The sequence below is a fragment of the Lygodium microphyllum genome, chromosome 15 (genome assembly GCF_053477565.2).
Source record: "Lygodium microphyllum isolate KBCC chromosome 15, Lygodium_microphyllum_v1.1.10, whole genome shotgun sequence".
Taxonomy (NCBI): domain Eukaryota; kingdom Viridiplantae; phylum Streptophyta; class Polypodiopsida; order Schizaeales; family Lygodiaceae; genus Lygodium; species Lygodium microphyllum.
Genome location: NC_141149.1, coordinates 66,881,880 through 66,902,167, shown reverse-complemented (window position 1 = coordinate 66,902,167; position 20,288 = coordinate 66,881,880). Strand labels below are relative to the sequence as shown.

The 20,288-nt window shown below is 43.2% G+C and overlaps 1 protein-coding gene across 1 annotated transcript in view; it reads left to right on the top strand.

Annotated features, from left to right (window-relative positions):
• Positions 1 to 18,017, top strand: part of LOC148024637 (U5 small nuclear ribonucleoprotein helicase) — a 276,793-nt gene extending 258,776 nt beyond the window's left edge. The window contains exons 38-51 of the mRNA XM_087694266.1: positions 6,202 to 6,393; positions 6,545 to 6,610; positions 6,689 to 6,844; positions 6,942 to 7,085; positions 14,490 to 14,557; positions 14,646 to 14,814; positions 14,901 to 14,963; positions 15,556 to 15,651; positions 15,808 to 15,975; positions 16,067 to 16,249; positions 16,349 to 16,498; positions 16,580 to 16,708; positions 16,863 to 17,190; positions 17,387 to 18,017. Of these exons, the coding sequence (XP_087550392.1) occupies positions 6,202 to 6,393; positions 6,545 to 6,610; positions 6,689 to 6,844; positions 6,942 to 7,085; positions 14,490 to 14,557; positions 14,646 to 14,814; positions 14,901 to 14,963; positions 15,556 to 15,651; positions 15,808 to 15,975; positions 16,067 to 16,249; positions 16,349 to 16,498; positions 16,580 to 16,708; positions 16,863 to 16,931 (1,653 nt within the window). The 3' untranslated portion in view covers positions 16,932 to 17,190; positions 17,387 to 18,017. The remainder of the gene's footprint in view (positions 1 to 6,201; positions 6,394 to 6,544; positions 6,611 to 6,688; positions 6,845 to 6,941; positions 7,086 to 14,489; positions 14,558 to 14,645; positions 14,815 to 14,900; positions 14,964 to 15,555; positions 15,652 to 15,807; positions 15,976 to 16,066; positions 16,250 to 16,348; positions 16,499 to 16,579; positions 16,709 to 16,862; positions 17,191 to 17,386) is intronic.
• The last annotated feature ends 2,271 nt before the right edge of the window (positions 18,018 to 20,288 follow it).

Genomic DNA, 20,288 nt, shown 5'->3' with positions numbered 1-20,288 from the left:
GGAACCTAATTCACTTGTGTAACAATTGATCTTGTCTGTGTCTATGTCTACATGAGTCCTGTCTACATCTTCCATCCTCCATAGCTCATGCCATGCTCTAGATCCATGTCTTTTGATAAATTTTCTCTCTCTACAACTTGCTCTCTATTCTCTCAGTCATTTCACTGCTTGCATCAAAAGGTCTCAGCTAAATTCAGTCCTAGGTGGGTGCAATTAAAGAATTTTGTTGTAAACCCTAATTTTACGGCATAATTTAGAGTTTGACAACCACCTTGGTAAGTGTACTCAGAATTCAGGGCCTAAGACTCAGCAGCCACCTTGGTAAGTGTGCTTAGAATTCGGGGCCTAGGACTTGGAATTCTGCAACTGAAATTTGGAATTTTAAGGAATTCTAAGAGGCCAACCAGCCATTAAATTTGGGGCTGAATTTGTTATCCAAGGAGCAAGATGAAGGCCAATCCCTAGTTAGATCAAGGGGAAAATCAAATTGAAAGCATGTTGATCATTTATTGCGGCAAAGAGAAATTTAGATTAGTAGAGGAGATTGAGGGAATCACAGTGTTCTCTAACAAGTTGTAATATAAGCTAAAGAAATACTGCAAGGGGTGCCAATTTTAAGGCCAACAAGGTGCCCAATGCCCGAGTTTTTTTTTTGGCAAATAAAATGTGGCTGATTATATTACTCAAAAAAACTTATTACAACAGAGTGCTCATTCTCAATGGACTAGCTGGAGCTAATGCAAAGTCACAAATACATCATGTATACAAGCCTCTCAAGGTGGTCTGGGGGGGATGGGGGCAAGAAGCCATGGAGGGGGGTGTATCGCCATCTGGGGCTGCTTGCTTGCATCACGAAAAACAGTTCTTAGCCGCCCCAAGTACGCATGAAATGACAACGGAGCTCCTGACGAGCCTTGGACGAGCCCTGCACCTAATCCCACCAGTTGTGGAGGGAGTGGATGATGAAGATCCAGAGCTCTTCTAAGCTCGCCTATACTGAAAGTCTCGCTCCGCCGAAAGCTGCCTAACACCGCACCTTCCAGATATGCCATCCAGTAAGACTCCCTATAATCTCCCATACCTCAGAGTGGTCTGTGTGGGCTCTAGTACCTGGCGCATGGGTAGAGCCTCCAAACCAACCACTGCGCACGACCTTGCCTCAATGATGAATATCATGTCATGCATCCCAACCTCATACAGAAGGTGACGGCCCTCTGGTTGACTACTTGCCAGCAGAAAGCTTCCCATGAGATACATCCAAGGCTGGGTGCTCTACGGCGAAGGATGCGGCATGCTCCTCTCCACATGAGCTGCGCCTCCTCACATGACCAAAGGCAGTGCTTTGGGGTTTCCAGAGGCTGCTATATGCAGTGCTTACAACCTCCCTCCTTTTACATTTGGGCAAGCCAACTTCCCACCACTAAGCCTCCATGTGCCACCAGCCATAAGAAATACGATACCCTCCTCGGCCTCCGACTATCCCATAGGCGGCGCTAAAAGGTCCGTCGAAACGGCTCCATGATGTTATGCTCCGCCCAGTGCCTGCTACATGATGGCTCCCAATCCATATCCTCTTGCATTAGTATGTGTCCGCCAATCTTGGCAGTGTACTCCAAGAACCTCGGTGGCTTCTTAGCAACTGCAGTGGCTAGCCATAGCCACTCTCCTGGATCCACTCCAGCTCATCAAGTGGTCTGTCCTCCTAGATCCAAAGGCGCCACTCCCTGAGCTCCTTCCAGAAAACATAGGGTTCCAGTCACCATGTCTTCCCTTGAAGGCCCACCACCCAAATCCTCCTCCACGAAAGGGCAGCTATCTCCTTATCTTAGTGCCCTCTGTCAAGGGCCAAAGGCCCCCCTCCTGAACGGTGAAGAAAGTCCCCTGCGGGATGCCGCCCACTCTACCGGCCACATGTAGGGGGATTCCTGCTGGTGAAAACCTAGTGGCCCATACCTCCCCAGGCTCTATCGGCACTGGTATCGGGGGAGCAAGCCACTCCAGAGATATTGTTGCATCTATCTTCCTTCTCCTCAACTCCACTCCTCTCTAGCAGCCTGATACTCGCTACAACACCTCCTCGTCCACCATCTTGTACACCTCCCGCCATGTCCTAATGGTACGAGCCGGGCCAGCCTCCCAACCAGCCCACTGGATGTGGAGGCGCTCAGTAATCTATGCCTCTTCCGGATCTTTGACCTAGGGGTTCCAGATCACTAGCTAACGGTCTATCTCCTCCTGGCAGCCTAGGGGGATCTGGATTAGGGCCTTACGGAGGCCTTGCCACATGCAGAGTAAGTTGCGTAAGAAAGGTGATTTGGGGGGGTGATCTGGGTTGACATGAAGATCCATCTCAGGGATGGCCTCCACTCACCATCAAGCCTCGGTCTACAATCCTGAAGACCCTCCTACAATAAAACCTTCCAGGTCTGCCCGCTTGGTATGAGGCTACGGACAACTAGCTTGCCTAAGATGGGCATACTCTGATACTCTAGGTCTATGATCCCAAGCCCTCTCTTTGACCGGTGCCGTATGATGGTCGCCCATGCCACCTTGGCCCTGGAATTCTTGGAGCCATTTGGCCTTGACCAAAGAAAGTTCCTCACTAGGCGGTGAAGCTACACTACGCAGGATGAGGAGAAGCACCAACACAATGCGATATACCAAGCCGTCGCTAGGAGGACTTGGTTAACCACCAGGGCCCGGCCGGCTAATGAGAGGCGAGCCGTGCTCCAATAGGTCAGCTTCCTCCGAATAAAATCAAGGACAAGAAGAAACCGCTAGGCGGGAATGACATCAAGTTCCACCTAGATCCCTAGGTACTGGACGGTCTGCCCTCTGCTCGCCCATCTAAATCCCAGGTGGACGCTCCACTCTGTGAACCTTGCTGGTGGCTAATCTGTAAAGTGCGGAGACCTCACGAACCCAAGCCTGGGGAAAACCCAACCTCACCATGGTGCCCTCAAGGAAGTCCCAACCCACCCTGTCATAAGCTTTCTCAAAATCCAAGAGTAGTACGGCTAGTCTCTGCCCACTGTGCTAAGCCCACTCTGTTGCCTCAAAGAAGGTGAATAGATTGTCCAAGTTGCTCCTATCCTGGACAAAGCTTGTCTGTGTGTCATGGATGATGTTTGGAAGCACGGGGCATAGTCGTCTACCAATCATCTTTGCCAATTCCTTGTAGGCCACTGACAATAGTGTGATCAGTCTCCACTGGGAAAGCTCCAACCGGGTCTCCCCCTTTGGGGAGAAGACTGATAAGGTCTGCCGAAAGACTCCCTGGCATCTGCCCTAAAGTGAAGATCTCCTGGAAGGCCATTAGTAGGGGGTCCTTCACCACTTCCCAGTAGGTAGTGAAGAAGGCCTTAGAGAGGCCATCCTCTCCCAGGCATTTCTGCCTGTCCTGTGTATGGAAAGCCTCCTCTAATTCCTTCTCTATGAAGAGGGCTAGGAGGGTGCGTTCCATCTCCTCTGAGACAAGGGATGGGATGTGATCCCAGACCTGTTGTCTACATCGCTACCCTCTAGCTGAGGATGTCTCCTGTTGGAAGAGGTGACTGTAGTAGTCAGTGGCAATCTCCATCATCTTGTCTAGGCTAGAACGAATCCTCCCATACTGATCTCGAAGGCTGCATATCTGCTCTCTTAAGAAGCGAGGCTGGTGCACGTGGAAGAACTCTTTGCACATCGTATCTCCCTTCCGCACCCAGAAAGCTGCTGAGGTGCGGAAAGAGAACTTTGAGCGCTTGTCCTCTAGGCCAGCAATGGCTGCTCATGTACGCACCTCCTTTGCATGGAGGGTGGGATCCCTTGGTGCCTCCTGTAATAATCTCTGTGTGGCTGCAAGGTCCCGCTGGAGTGCTCTCTCCTCCTCCCAGCTCTGTTGCCTAGCCTATATGACTGCCTCTTGGCAGATTCTGCTCGACTCGGCTAGGGCCTCTACAACTTTCTCTGCGGTCCAGTCCCTCCTACCCCACTCCTTGGTTCAAACTTGCTCTATCTGTCTCGTCACCTCCTCCCTCCTATAGATCAAGTCAGGGATCTGACAGCAGGCTCATGTGTCTAGGGCAGATACTAGGGGATCTAGTGTCAAGAAAACCAGGCAATGATCGGACAATGTGGTGCCTGTCAACTGCCCAATCTAGCCTCCACGAGAGCTACCCCACTCTCGCACATAAAACCTATCCAACCACTCCAGCAGGACTCCACCTAGCTGCCTGTATCCCTAGGAGAAGTCTAGTGACATCTCCCTCTTGTGGAAGGCAGGGTCTCTCTAGGCATTGCGTGCTCCTACTGCCAGTAGAAAGACCTCCCATACCTCTTGCTCCTCCCTATCCATGCTATGGTAGTTTCTGCCTCTGCCCTGCTAGTCCTCCAAAGCTTCCAAGTTGTTGAAGTCTCCTCCAACGATCCAGGAGTCTACCTTTGGGAGTCCATCCACGATCTCCACCCAAAACCTGATGCGTGCCCTAACCTCCGTAGGGGCATAGACATTGAGGACTCCAAGGCACGAGTCCCCAATATCCAATCTGATCCATAGAACCCTCCTTGCCACTATCGTCCCGTGGTCTCATACACAGGCGGTGGGACTCAGGCCAATAGAGGTGCATACGCATCCACTCCTGCCGTGGGCACCTATAGTGTGCTCCCAATAGGTGTGCGAGCTTCCCGGGAGTACCTTCCCAACCTGCTGGGCCTAGGTGGGAGTGAGCTTGTGCTCTTGTATAAGTAAGATGTCGATCCGGTCCGGCAAGGGTAGGATGGAGCTCCTGCCGTACAATCAACTTCCTGGAACCACATGCCCCACTGTAGTGGAGACTATTCACATTCTAGGATGCAAGGTGTAATCTCATGAGAAAACCTGCGACTGACCAAATAGGCATCTATTCGGTGTGGGGGCTGCTGAGGAGGAAAAACTATGGGGCATGCAAGTACGCTTTGCCGCAGGTCGGGATGGCGAACTCTAGTCCTGGTGGCCCTTAGCCGAACCAAAGGGGTGATAGATGCTCCAAGTGGTACTATCAATGCATCTATCAGTCATGCTGAGAGTCGTGACTCTGTACACTAGTAGAAACAGGCCGCCTGTGCTAGGGGCCACTTGATCACATCCCTCAAAGCTCTCCACTATGGGGGGGCTCGAAAGATCATGCTCAAGTGTGGTACCTCGGCTCCAGCCCACCAGTTAATGTCCATCATGTAACCAGGCCACTGCTGTGCAAACAGTGCTAGTCCTTCTCCCATCCACTGGGAGATGTGATCCACCACCTAACTCTTCAACTCTCCTCAATTTGTGTCATCGTCCAATCTCCCAAGTGAGAGGACTGAAGGAAAAAGACGTAGTTTGGTCCATCCAGTGGTACTAATAGATGGACCTTGCCCCTCCTTGACTTACAAACCACAAAGATCCCCACCTCTAGAGGTAGTGGGAACTCTTTGCGCTCCACAACTCTCAGATAGGACCATGGGCCACTGTGGAAGAACTCTTGTGGCAATAATGTGCCCGTCTCGAAAGAGTGTAACAAGCGGCAAGGGCAGATGAGCTGGTGGCTGTGTGGCTGGTGCGAGGAGGATGTGGGCGTGTGTAGCTCATCGCCACCTATGGGAGGAGGGTGAGTGGGTCTAGGGGGGATCTCCTGAAACGGGTGCAGATAGGGGGGGGGGGGGGGGACTAGCACAGGTGGGGGTGGGGGGGAACAGGGTGCAGTCGAGGCGGGGGCAGCGTCGCATCACAATGGCAGGGAGCTTTTCTTGATAATTCTAGAATATATGTTAGACCCCCAATGTCCGAGAATGAGTTGGTAATGTTTCAACTTCAATTTATGTGAATTTAGTCTTCTTGTAATTAGTCTTTAATCATGCATTACCACCCTTTCCCTTTAGGAAGGCAAATCCATGTAGGACACCATTCCCACATTGCGAGGGCCTATGCCGCATGTTCCCTATTACTATTTATGGAGAAAGAAGAAAAATGTGTATATTACATTGGTTCCCTTTTGAGTATAGAATTTATAACCAGAGTTTTCTTTTCTTTCTACAGCTGCATAAGCAATTTAAGATTTTTGTTTTTGGCATGTTTTTTCATCAAGTGTCCATTGTATAAGTTTCTCACACTCAACTTAGAATTCTCTTTGCTGATCCCTAGTGTCCTGTTAGCAAATCCCAATATCCTCCTGAGGAAATAATATTTGAGTCTTTGGTTTTCAGTTTGCCATTGCAGATGAAAGGCCAAGACAATTTGCCCACATGACTGAGGAAGAAATTGAAATGATAGTTTCACAAGTTCTAGACTCTAATCTAAAGCACACTCTTCAATTTGGAGTCGGATTACATCATGCAGGGCTAAAAGAAAGTGACAGAACATTAGTGGAAGAACTATTCACAAATAACAAAATTCAGGTAACTGTACAGCTTCTTTGGACTGACTTAATAATTCTCTGTTAACTCCACAGGTTATGAGCATTTTCAGGTTCTTGTAGGTACAAGCAAACTAGCACAGTGTGCCTTTGTACTTATTTCTCCATTAACTCGACAGTTTTTAAAATTTCAGGTTCTTGTGAGTACAAGTACGCTAGCATGGGGTGTTAATCTTCCTGCTCATTTGGTTATAATTAAGGTAATTCGGCATTCTGATGCCTACTATGTAGTTGCATGTGGTGATGACTATGAAATTGATTATGCACCATGTTAACAGGGGACTGAGTACTATGATGGAAAGACCAAACGCTACGTGGACTTTCCAATTACAGATGTTCTGCAGATGATGGGCCGTGCAGGGCGGCCACAGTATGATCAGCATGGTAAAGCAGTAATTCTTGTGCATGAGCCTAAGAAGAGCTTCTACAAGAAGGTTTGTGATCTTTAATATAATCTGCTGGAATTCCAGGGACTATCAGGTATTGACTTTTTCTGGAAATAACCAGTCAGACCAAACCTTGTTTTTGCAGTTTCTATATGAACCTTTTCCTGTGGAAAGCAGTCTTCATCAGCAATTATATGATCATTTTAATGCTGAGATTACAGCAGGGACCATAGCTAGCAAACAAGATGCAATCGATTATCTCACATGGACTTACTTGTTTCGACGCCTTGTGAGTTTTCGTATCTACTTTTTTAAATGGGTTTGTGGACTTGCATCATAAGTTCAGAAAAAGGTTGCTTTCTTCAAATACCAATGCAAAGATTGGCCAGGCATTCTTATGCTGTCATAATGGCTGACAGACTTTAGATTTTGTCCCTGTTCTCTCTACCGTAGCTCTACTTTAATTATTCCCACAGCCGGATTGTTTTGCAACCTCAGAACTATTATCTTAACTTCAGTTCATTTTGCATAGAGCCCATATTCAAGTCTCTTGTTTATAGACTGAAAGCAATATAAGTATTGTATCAACATGCTCCTTCAGACACAATGTATCAAGGATATGTATGCTTCTTCATCTAAGGCCATTTGTGGGACTCCTGGAGACTAGAAGCCAAGATGAAATACTGTGGAGTACAACTTTCACAAGAATGTCTCACTAACCTGTCTTCTAAGTTGCACAACAAGCATGGATCTAAATTACTCAATTTTCCATGATATCACCTCCCATTGGAAATGGTCACACCTCTCTCATCACCAAATGCACTTTGTATGACACGCTAGACCTAAACCGCCTTGCATGAAGATTTGGTAACTTTATGTGATATGGATTGTGAAGAGAAGGGTTAGGATTTTGGGTAATGTGGATTCTCAGAAATATTCATTGTGGAAAAAGATGTGAAAGCCTCTTTAATAAACATTGTGAAAAAGGGGCTACAACACTTTTTGTCATGGATTTGGAAAGGTGATATGAAATAGACTAATACACAACATATGTAGCATGGATTACATGGATGAATCTTGGGGAGTGATTTCCCAAGGAAGAGAAATATAAGCGAAGGACCTTGAAGAAGTGGCAAGTTTGTGCTTCATGGATTGCAAGTAAAAATATATGAATTTTGGGCAATGTGCTCTGTGGATTCTCAGAAGAGAAAAATCCTACTAACCTCTGTAAATGAAATTGTGGAAAAGAGACTACAATAGTGTCCAAAGGGAGATAGAACAGCTAACCACTAAGTACTACACCATGTTCCTAGGCTTCACAACTAGACCTTTAGGTTATCAAAGAGGTAGAGAAAGTCTATGGCAAATTCCACATATAGTGGTCTCACTAAGAGTATGAGTAGACATTTGATGCCCCCTTTTTAGAGGAGCTTAGGAGCTTTACTAGCCTCATCATAAGGATTTAGAGAAGACTCAAAGGCACTATCTATGGGATTATCCTAGATCTCATAGGTGGATGAGAGCCATCAGGATGGTCTTTCATAGTACATCAAAGACTAGTTGCAACTTGGGGGACCAATAGCTTGGATCATAGACAAAGGCCCAACATGTTGATATAAGGATTTTTAGGGGAGCCACTCTTCTCTCACCATTGTCCAACATTTGAGTCGAGTCCATACTTAAGATTACTTGCAAGCATAGTTGTCAAGTATAAAAGGTATGATACACTACGGTACAGTACAATATTAGTACCCAAAAAAAAAATTTAACTTGATTTTTTTCAAACTATAAATCATTAAATAATAGATCACATGTTTAAAGTGAAAATAGCCATGCCATTACAAAATAAGGTGAACACATAAGGGTGGACCTCGCAATCACATGGACTACGTGCAATATGTGATACAACTAGAGTCTAGTACATACGTGGATCATATTGGATACAATAATGGTAGATACAAAAAGGAGAGAGGCCTATAATGAGATATCACTATCATCATCATCATCATCATCATCATCAGAACCATTTGAGTGTTCATCAAGAGAGTCTGAAGATGACTCCTTGGCATTGGATGATGAGATAGTCTCATACTCATCCTTACTAATGAGGTTACCATCATTATCAAATGATGGTTCCCTAGGCACTCGCTGTGTAGGCAAGGGGGAGATGTCATCATGAGGCATGGGATAGGAGCTACTAGAGCCCCACCTCACATGTCTACAAGCCACTTGAATCACCCCTCAATATCGAAGGGTGCCAAATGGCTATATCCCTACCCCCACCTACTCAAACTTCTCACCCATGAGCACACCGACTGCAGGTGTCACGAGTATCTATTGCTATAAGCTCTCTACAGAGCTTTGCAAAGATCATCTCCTCCTAGTCCACCTCTTGATGTACACTCCGAAAAGTATTGCCTATCAACTTAAATGTATCAAGATTTACCTGCACAATGCACATAATATTGTAAATACTAAATTGTGAAGTATAAAGTTTAAAACGACAAAAGTTAAACTTTATGATTAATTGTTTACTTTGGACTACACATCCTCATCATAGCACTCATTGTACATAAGTTAGTGCGACAATAGACTAGTAGCTCTGAATGTTGTGTGCTAAGCCGATTGCAAATCTTCATGCGAATGAGAGAATAGGCACTCTAGTTTCTCTCACATGCACTTGAAGAGCAATCTAGAGCAAGGACTCTCATGGCTGGGCTAAAGGATCTCCAACACGTATCTAAATTTTTGTCACCAAAAGAGAGGCTTCGCAAGTGGCACTATCCTCCAAGTGGGAGAAGCAAATGCCACATGCCCTCTGTGATTTGCATAGCATCCTAGCTTCTCCAGTACTGCATTGTGATCATCCATATAGACTATGTAAGTTGATTTGAACAAAGCTCTCTATAGTCTATGACTAGCAGTAACTTGTAGGCCGGATGTACCAATGTTGCAAAACCATGGATTGGCTTATGTATCCATGTCCATCTCCTCTTTGCTATGTCTAGGACATGTACAGGCTATATCTCTATGATCATCGTACAAGCATGTGCCTCCAATGCCACTCTAAGAAGTGAACAACAAGGCCCATGGTGGATCCATCGCAATCACTCATACACAACATAATATAAAAGGGATCACAACAATGACAATGGCACACACTTTTTACCAAAACTATTCGTTGAGACACAAGCGTTGCATGGCTTTGGCCTCCTCTATCTCATGCTCATCCCACTCATTTTATAGAGTGGAAATCACTATCCGCTAACTGCACCTCATAAAGACTCTTAAGCAACAACCATATGTAAGCAAACCGAGTTGAAGAAGGCTTCTTCAACTCGGTTTTGCTATACTCATGTTACATCACAAGCACCTTCACCTTTACTATGAAAAAGGTGACAATTAATGTAGCTTTATGAACCATCCTCTCGAGTTTTCCGATATCCTCCATGAGCAAGTCCAAACAACGACTTGCACATGGAGTCCACACAATTGTAGGAAACTCGACCTCAAGCAAATAGCCCATGCACCAACAATTCGATGCATTGTCAGTAACAACTTACACCACATTTGAGGGCCCTACCTACAACCACAAATTACAATACTTAAGAGAGAGAGAGAGAGAGAGAGAGAGAGAGAGTTATATTAACGTCTACGAAAGACCAAGTTGGCCTATGAGACCAAAACGTTACATACAAAATGTCCAGGAAACTTTCCAGGTCCCAGTAAAGCTACCATCTAATGCTATGATAAACTAATTGAGTAGGTATAAAATGGTATATAGGCTAGGTACAATTCATATGTGTTCCAAGTATGGTGTGAAACTGCTCATGGAGCTTGGTCATCCTAAAATGTCCCACATGGGTCTATCTAACATCGAGAGGTTGAATCAATGGGACACGGCCCTCCAGTGGCGGTGTAGTATCCCTTTTATCCTCGACATGTGCCTCTTGCGAGGGTGGGGGCCGGTTGGGCATGGGCGTCGGGCTTTGCTTCTTGCCGTGGCTATGGCTAGGGTGGTCCCCTGTGGCCAGGAGGTCGGTGAGGTTGGTGGGGGCTCAGGGTGGGGATGGTAGTTGCTTCTTGGTGGACTTTTGTGGGCGAGCATTGGGCGGCTCCTTGTCTCTGCTCCGAGGTCTAGAGGAGGTGGTCTTTGTGGCGCCATATTTCCAACAGAAAGAGCCCAAGGCATCTCTGGTCCTTGAAATCCATCACTCTGAAGAGTGACCCAAATCCTTCTCTAAACAGGCAACGGAAGCGTCCTCGGATCTCGTAGTGCGTTGGGCACTTGCATATGTAGTGTTCTTCTGTCTCCGGCTGGGAGCTGGTAGATTTGGCAGATCCGATCTTCTAGGAGAGGAGAGGGTGGGCCTCGTATCTACCTGTCTTCTTGACCCGTAGCTAGTGTGAAGATGTACGGATCTGTTCGATGGCGCTTCTGACTCCATGGGACAAGTGTGTCTACGACTCCATGGAACAAGAGAGAGAGAGAGAGAGAGAGAGTGTGTGTGTGTGTGTGTGTGTGTGTCTCAATAACAGCTTATCGAATGTGGCAATAGATTGTTTTCCTCCCCCCCTTGCCAATGTCTACGACTTGCAAAAAGTAAGTGTTGATTGGACATGAGATGAGTATATTGATGATGCCCCATTTCTTATGATCACTCCATTTGTCGGTGAGAATGGTGCAATCATATTTTGTTTATGCAGCTAGAATAGAATTAAGGGTTCTATCAATTCTCTCCTTCTCTTCATTAATCTTTTTCGTCCTCATGTCATTATATATGACACCGGTTCATCTTTCACATGGACCCACATTGGGGATGGCTTTTGCTATCTTCTTCCATTCCTCTTGCTTTAGGACATTGAATGCAAGATTGCACTCAATCGCCATGCATGCAATTTCCATGTCCACAAGCCGTTGAAAGGCAACCAATCTATGCACATGTTTGGGAGCTTGAGAGAGAGAGAGGATTGACTCTTCATTGCCGCATGAGCCTCCTCTCTTTGTCTTTTGCTAGAGCCAGATGCGGATGTGAAGCTGGTACCACCAATGGTGGAGGTTTCACCCACATCAATTGAAGATATACCCACGTTCAATACTTCCTCATTAGGTGGTATAGGTGTTGGTGCTGATACGCCACATCCTCCTCCTCTAGTGGATCCCCCTCTCGTCTCGGCAGGAATCTTGTCATGATGTTTTAATGGATTTCCTTGCATGGAGTAACTTGCTCCCCATCTTGAAAAGACGTTGGAGATGTCCGGTTACACCACTTGTGTAGTGCTTCCTGCAATACTTGCATGTCCAATGGTGAGAGTTGGACTTCTTTGTATCCCTCTCCACATGGTTGGCATACAAATTGAAGGCCTTGTGATTTTCATGAGTTGTGATTCCAATGGAGGGCCAAGGCTTCAAGCTTGGAGATTGGAAGTTCGAGACCCGGGCAGGGAGAGGAGAATGAGAGAGAGGGGTAGTGAGAGGCTTGAGCCTTGAGAAGGAGAGGGAGAGTGAGAGGCTTGAAAGTTAGAGAGAGGGGTGGGATAGGCTTGATAGATAGGTAGCTTGCTTGAAGAGAGAGAGGCTTGAAAATGCTTTTTGATTTGATGTGGAAGGATGGAGGGGAGGAGCATCTTTTATAGGCTAGAGAAGAGAGTGGAAGAAGAGAGAGATCCAAGGTGGAAGAAGATCATCCAAGGGAGCATGGAATCCAAGGGGGTTGGGTTGTGGAATGTCACCTACATGTGGCATCCAAGGACTCCAAAGTACCACACAAGAAAAAAACAGGCAAAAACATGCTGAAGAAGACATTGACCAGACCCAGAAATGTGCCCAGACACGGGGAAAGAAAGCGCCAGTTTGTGTATGAAAACATATGGATTTGTACCATATGGACTATCTGTAAGGATCATACCATACGGACCAGTCCATACCACATGCAAGGGCAACTATGCTCGCAAGCACATTGGGCTTAGGGACAGTGTCACAAATGGGAGCTAATTGCTAGTATCATTGCATGGTACATTTGGGCTGTGAGGTGTAGTTGTGCTATTGCAGCTCTAAGAGGATGAGAAGGAGAGATGCTTTCATGCAGACATGGGATTTCGGCACCTTATTTCACCTAGCCCATTTCGTTTTTTTAGGACAAAAAAGTGCCTAGGGGATGATGGATTGGACAAGCCTTTCTTTTTGGATATTGGGACCTAGCTGGCACAAAGCTTCTTGTAGCATTCCAAGAGGTTATGACGTCAAGACATACCAGAGAGGTTGTTTGAGGGATTGATTCACCTCATCCTAAAAGGTAGTGGAGATAGATTAGGGATTAGCTAGTGGAGACCAATCACTTTGCTTGGAATTGCTAACAAGATCCTTGCTAAGGGGAATAGTCGCAGACTATCTCCTCTTATGCTAAACAGAATACAAGTTCCTTTTGTAGAGACACCTAGGGATGTCCAGCTCTTTGGATACACCACCAAATTAGGGGAGGCAACATAGATGAGTAGAGTGATGCCAGTGGTGACTCAGCTGTGGATTGCATATTCTATCATGCATCTTTCCTTACTGATTTCTGGAGAGGATTGAATGATAGTCTGAATGGGCCTGTTTGTGGATATGAGAACCTCCAAGGGATCATAGCCTATCAAATATCATATCAGTACCTGAGAGTCATCACCACTTTAGACTTTTCTCAAGCAGAAAGGACTGCATGTCATAGTCGTAGATGGGAGCTCATTGGCAGCAAAATTATTTCCTACATTTGGCAGCAACATGCTGTGAGGCTATAGAAGGAGCAGCATATCTCTATTGCAGAGACCCTCACTCATATATGGACAAAGATCCATCATTCATAGAGGAAGATGTGAGAGACCGTAGGGTCATTCAGAATGCATGAGTGGGAGGCTAGAGGCCTTCTTATGTACTTCAAGTCTGGCACGACTTTTACTTACAAATTCTTCACATTGTTTGGCATTGTAGACCATCAAACCGGTTACTCTACTAACCTTGCACTTATACTTGACATCTATGAAAACACCATGGGAAGGTTTCCAATTGGACAACCTAGGGAGGCTCATGGCCAACCTGCACAAGCCCTTTAGTGACGCTAAAGAAGGAGCAGCATATTTCAATTGCAGAGGCCCTCACTCATATATGGACAAAGATCATTCATTCATAGAGGATGGTGTGAGAGACTGTAGTGTCATTCAGAATGCACAAGTGGAAGGCTAGAGGCCTTCTTACGTACTTGAAGTCTGGCACGACTTTCACTTTAAAATTCTTCACATCATTTGGCATTGTAGGCCATCAAACTGGTTATTCTACTAACCTTGCACTTATACTTGGACATCTATGAAAACACCATGGGTAGGTTTCCAATTTGGACAACCTAGGGAGGCACATGGACAACCTGCACAAGCCCTTCATCCATTTCTAAAATCTCTCCTCATTATGCATGTACCTCTTGGCACTCCTAGTTCATCAATCTGCTCTTCCATTGGTCACCGGTGCTCACTTTCGCTAGGCTAAATTTACTCTCCATTGGATAACTTATTATCAGGGTTTCATGCATTTTGTTGAATCTACTAGTGCCACATGGAGGCTGAACTATTGCTGTTTGTGGCTTTCAAATTGTAGAGAAAATACTTTGATTTCATGGTGAGAAAAAGGTAATGTTCCTTACATTGTGTTTGCTGATTTCAGTTTATGAATCCAAGCTATTATGGTCTGGAGAAAACTGAAAGCAGTTTCATCAACAGATATTTGTCAAGGTAAGTTGCCCTGCAGTTGTATTGTGTTGTCTTCTGTTTATTGATCCATGTTACAACAAATAATGTGTATGGCCTGGATGTTTCACAGCCTGGTAACTAATACACTGGAAACTCTTGAAGATGCTGGATGTGTTAGATCAGTTGATGATGACATTGTGGAACCTTCGATGCTTGGTATAATTGCTTCTCAGTATTATCTTAGCTACAGAACAGTTTCTCTATTCAGTACCAATATCAGAGTAGACTCTGCACTTGAGGTCAGTGACAAACAGATCTTTTGTTTTGTATTAATGTTATTTCTAAGCCAGCAGTCTCAATAAATTCTGTGTAATTTTCCTTTCAGGATCTTCTTTTTGTGCTTTCAAGTGCTACAGAGTATGATGAACTTCCAGTTCGGCACAATGAGGTACTCAAACTAGTGGCTTTACTTTCATTATCTCCTTGGGATCTAGCCTTTGAGCCCAATGGCATTGGGAATATGATAACACATCGACATTGGGAATGTGCTTGACATCAATTTTTTCTTTAAAGTTCTGAAATGACAATATAACAATAGCTTGCTGCTGCAGCTGTATATGTATATAGAGCCTGTTTTGGAGGGGGGGGGGGGGATGTGGTGGGCGGGGGATTTCAAAACCTCTCTGTACCTCTTTTGTTCCTTGATTCAAATGCTAACTGTCTCCTGCACCTCCTTAAACCATCTGAATTCCAGACCTGAAAGTTTGCAAAATCTACTTCAATATGAACCTATGGGCTGAAACAAGAAATTGACCAGTTTTTCCAACTGCAGAATAGAGCTACATCAAGAACGGATTTTCCTTTGAAAAGTACCAGAAAAGTATCAGAATATGCCCAGGATATGAATCTAATCTTTCTGATTGAAACCAAAACCTTGAATATACTTTCTTCTGTTCTTCCTACTCCATCATTCTACCAAAATGTGTTAATATACTGAAGGAGCTTGGATGTGCAGGTAACTTCTTCTCTGGATTTTGCAGGATAAATTAAATGAGCTGTTAGCTAGGAAAGTCCGGCTTAATGTAAATCCAAACTCTCTGGATGATCCTCATACAAAAGCAAATTTGCTATTACAGGTAACATCTATTTGTTTTGACTGTAGCAGTACTAAAGATGCTTGCACATCTACATTTTTCATGTTTATAGCATGAAGATGTAACAAACAATGAGTAAACCAGGAGTGTAATCAGACCACATATTCATAAACCAGCATTTTGGTGGTTAATATGCAGGCACACTTCATGCAAGTGGATCTGCCCATCACTGATTATTTGACAGATACTAAGTCTGTCTTAGATCAGAGTATACGAATCATTCAAGCAATTATTGATTTCGCAGCAAATAGTGGGTGGCTAAAAACTGCTATAAATGCTATGCATCTTTTCCAAATGATAGTACAGGTACAGGAAAGTTTTGGCATGATTTGTCTGGCTTTTTGCGACAATTACCACCAAGAGGCTAATGTTAATCTTTGGTGGTGCTTGTTTTCAGGGCATATGGTTTGGAGAGGATAATGAATTATTGATGTTTCCACACATGAGTGAAATGGTCTTAAGTCGCTTGAAAGAGAATGGCATTTCCTGTCTGGCAGAGCTTCTTAATACTTCGTCAAACATAATCTCCCAAGCATTGAAGTCCATTCTCAAAGCCCCAGAACTGGCAGATTTGATGAGGGTTTGTGTTACTTATGATGGGCATAGCTGCTTATACATTTATTACTGTATGAAATTTGTCTCCTCCATGATTGCTGAACTCAACTTGTGGTTATTTCAGTGCTTGACGCATTTACCTCAAATAGTAATTAAATGGGAACTCAACAAAGAGCTCAAAGAAAACAAGGAATTTCTAGTAGTAGATCTCTTTTTGAGGAGAAAAACATCTGGGCGAAAAGACATCAGGGCATTCGCACCTCGTTATCCCAAGGTAGCTGTTTCATTTGACATATGCACCTGACATTAATTTATTATTGTATATTCAAGTTTTGAGCTTTGGTGGTTGATACAGGTCAAAGATGAAAGCTGGTGGCTTGTTCTTGGGAATGTAAGCACATGGGAGTTATTTGCACTAAAGCGTGTTAATTTTCTTGATCATTTGAAAACACAGCTGGTTGTCCCTGCAAGCATACAGTCAAAGGTAGAAATGCTTTCCCCTTGAATATTTCAGTCAACTTCATTAATGCTCTTTAGCTTCTATATTATGTAAAGGTACATTGGCCAATTTGTTATGGACCAAGACTATTAATCATGGTCTACTTACTATGTCTCTCTGATCTAAATTTAATATGCAGGAAATTACACTTTTCGTCGTCTCGGATAGCTACTTAGGTCTTGATCAACAGCACATTTTGAGATGCTGATCTTGTGGGTTATCGAAACTGGAATGATTCCATTGGCTGCAGGCACAAGATACTGACAACTAAAATGATCTGCAAAAATGACCACCATGAACATCATATATGGATTATATTCATTCCATTGCTTGGAAGGATGGTGTGCTTCTTGTTGTCTCTCTCTTTGCCATGGTTTGCATGTTACCTGCATGCAACAGTTTCGCTTTCCATAAGCTCTGCAAAATGGCCCGAATCCTGTGTCGAGCAGATGGAAAGTCCCTTGCAGGTGCTTGAGTTTTCTAATACTTTGTTTTTGCATTCGTGCTCTAAATAAGCTCTTATTAGTTGCATAGAGCATGATCTTCATGCCTTGCTTTGGCAAGGTGAACACATAAATTGGCTTTCTGAAGAATAAAGCAGTGATTATAAACAACCAACTCGTCTGTTAGCTTTAGATTAAATATTGAGCCATTTTGTGACAGATAAGCCAAATTGAATACAATAGAGGGTGGAAGCTACATGAGGAAAAGCTGCACAGCTTGAGAGGAGTTGTCTCTAGCCCTTCATCAGACCAAAATTTTGTGCTGTGGTGTGAGAGACAAGCCAAATTGGACACAATAGAAGATGCAAACTACATGAGAAAAAGCTGCACAGCTTCGGAGGAGTCCTCTCTAGGTCCTCATCAGACCCTCCTGATAATTTATTTCAACCAAATGGCAGCTACCTGGTACTTAGTATATATTGTAGGGCAAGGCAAGATCTCCATCACACGTTCAACTCCTACATTGGCCATCCACAACAAGCATCCAGATACTCACCTATCACATGCAATATTATGTCGTGTAATTGATTTTATGGGTAAGGAGCATAACCAAAAGTCTTCCCGCTACCCAGGGACCCAAAAGAATGAAGACATCTTTTAATACATTTATACCATGTATGAGTACCACTATGTTGCCTTCAGGAGAATGCTCTTGTAAGGATAAAAAGGATGACCGATCCTTGTTCTCAATGTGGAATTATGTCGCCGGGACTTGTCAAATGATCATAGTTTTTCAGAGAACTGCAATGATAAAAAAGAAGTTTGCATGCATAAATAATTTCAAAAACTGTCCTTACTTTTCAAGTTTATCTAATAAACATATCACCTCTTGAATATCAAAATAATTTATTCACCAAAAATTTGTGCATGTCTGCATGCATGTCTGCATGTCTGCATGCGTGCACCTGCATGACAAGCATGGAAATGAGTTGTGGCATTTGAACAAATCACTCAGTCATTGCAAATCAACCTTAAAAGATTGGGAAGGACAAGTTATCAAAACAGAGGCTCTTTTGTTTGGAGATGCATGGTTGGAGCATTGCCAACAGGCCAAAATTTAGCAAAACATCGCATTGCTTCCTCCCAATGCTTGCAATGTCCTTGTACTTTGGACTCTTTTGCATCTCCTTTGGTACTATCCAACCCTTCATGACCTTTTGGAGAGACCTTGCTACTACCATGACTTGGTAAGTTTTTTTGGTTCGTTGGCACATTTTCTTCTAGATTGTCCAAATACTCTAAATTCTTGATTGGGTTAGATTTTGGACAATTTGGATTCAACAAAATCATGCATATGGCCTTTAGGTCTTTTCAACTAGAAAGTCTCTTTTGTCACATGTTGTAGGAATGATTGTATGATAGTTACTGAATTGCAACAATTGCTTGGAGCATGTAGATCCCTTGATGTATGCCACAATTTGTTCTAGTTGCATGTTTAATCCCATATCAATATTTCTTTGATGAGTTTCTCAATTGTACATTAGTCTCTTCCCCTCCAATATGAATGCTTAAAATTAAGTATCTATTTTAGAACTTGCAGGCATGAAGACAACACATTGACACAATATATGGATATAGCTTGTTTATTGTAGAAAGATATTTTCACCAAGTGAAGGGTTTGCTTATCACATTAAGAAGTCATATAAGCTCTTCGTGTTTTCAAAAGTTGTTGAGAAGGACCTTGGATATTATTATAAATGAGATTTGTAGACAGAGCTCATAGCTCAAAGAAAAAAATTTCATGAACATAGATTCATGAGATTTTATCGTAATTGATCGTATAAGCTTATAAGTGTTCTCAAAACTTGTTCTCATTTTATTAAAGGGATGTCATTTTGCAAAGATTATGCTCCTTCGTTAGGTTATCGATTGTTACATGCCAAGACTATCCTTTTCCTAAGGCTTTCAAGAAAAAACTATAAATGGCTTCTCTATTTTTCTAGAATGTTAAGCAAGCTATCTCAATTAGCATTGTCTCGGCAATGATATGTTAACGTTATTTAGAAGAGAACTTTCAAAGTGCTAGTTGAGAAACAACTTTTCATGTTCATGTGGTCTTTAGATAGTAAGAGTGTTAGGTGATGTCATTGTATGTTTGTCATAAAATTAAGGTAGTATAATAATATAAACTCATTATAGCTAAATTCACCTTGAATGTATTATCTACATGCGACATCTAGAGATGGTCTTAATATTATCTTTTTTGACAATCTAGTGTTTTAGCAATCTTGTAAGGCATATGATACCTTGGTATTGATAATCTCATGCACGAGTCTACCTTACAATATATAAATAAGATTTTATTACTAGAAAATGTCATAATTATTATAAGGTAATATTAATAAGTATTAATGTACGTAAGAATTGTTCTTTCTCATCTATATATAACACCTTTAGCTTATATAAGGTGGTATTGATAATACAATCTACCATCCTGCCTTACATATATGTAAATAATGTTTTATACATGGCTATTATGTTTTTTATAGAGACCATAAATAGAAAGTATGGGTTTATATGTACAAATGGGTTTTTTTAAGCATATGCAATGTGTTCATTTGATTGAGCTATACAATTTTGCCAAAACGCATGCCTTGAATATTGTTTTAGAAAATCCTTACCTTCCAATGTTTCAAGGGTTGATTAGCAACTTTTTCCTTACCTCCACATAGAGGACATGAGGGTGAAATTTTGAGTTGGCAATTTGTCTCTAGTAGCAAGCTTTCACATAAGCTCTAAATCATTTTTGTGACGGGTGGTTTTTCAAACCGTCATCCTCTTTCTCCATTCTTTGTAGTGATCCCTTAAGAGCCTAATTTCTTATAAGCTTGACTTTAACAATCCATTTGAGGCACAATTTCCTCTTCTTAACTTGGTTACTAGATAGATTGCCTTAAGTCTACATTCCTTAAGGGAGTATTTTATATAGTCCTTAAACAGGTTGGGATAGTCCACTTTCAATTTTTTGAATGATGTTGTGCCCAATCAACCTCTTTCCTTATTAGCCCAAAATGTTTTACTTGTCAAGATTCTAGATAATTAACCATCTTTCAATCCTCTAG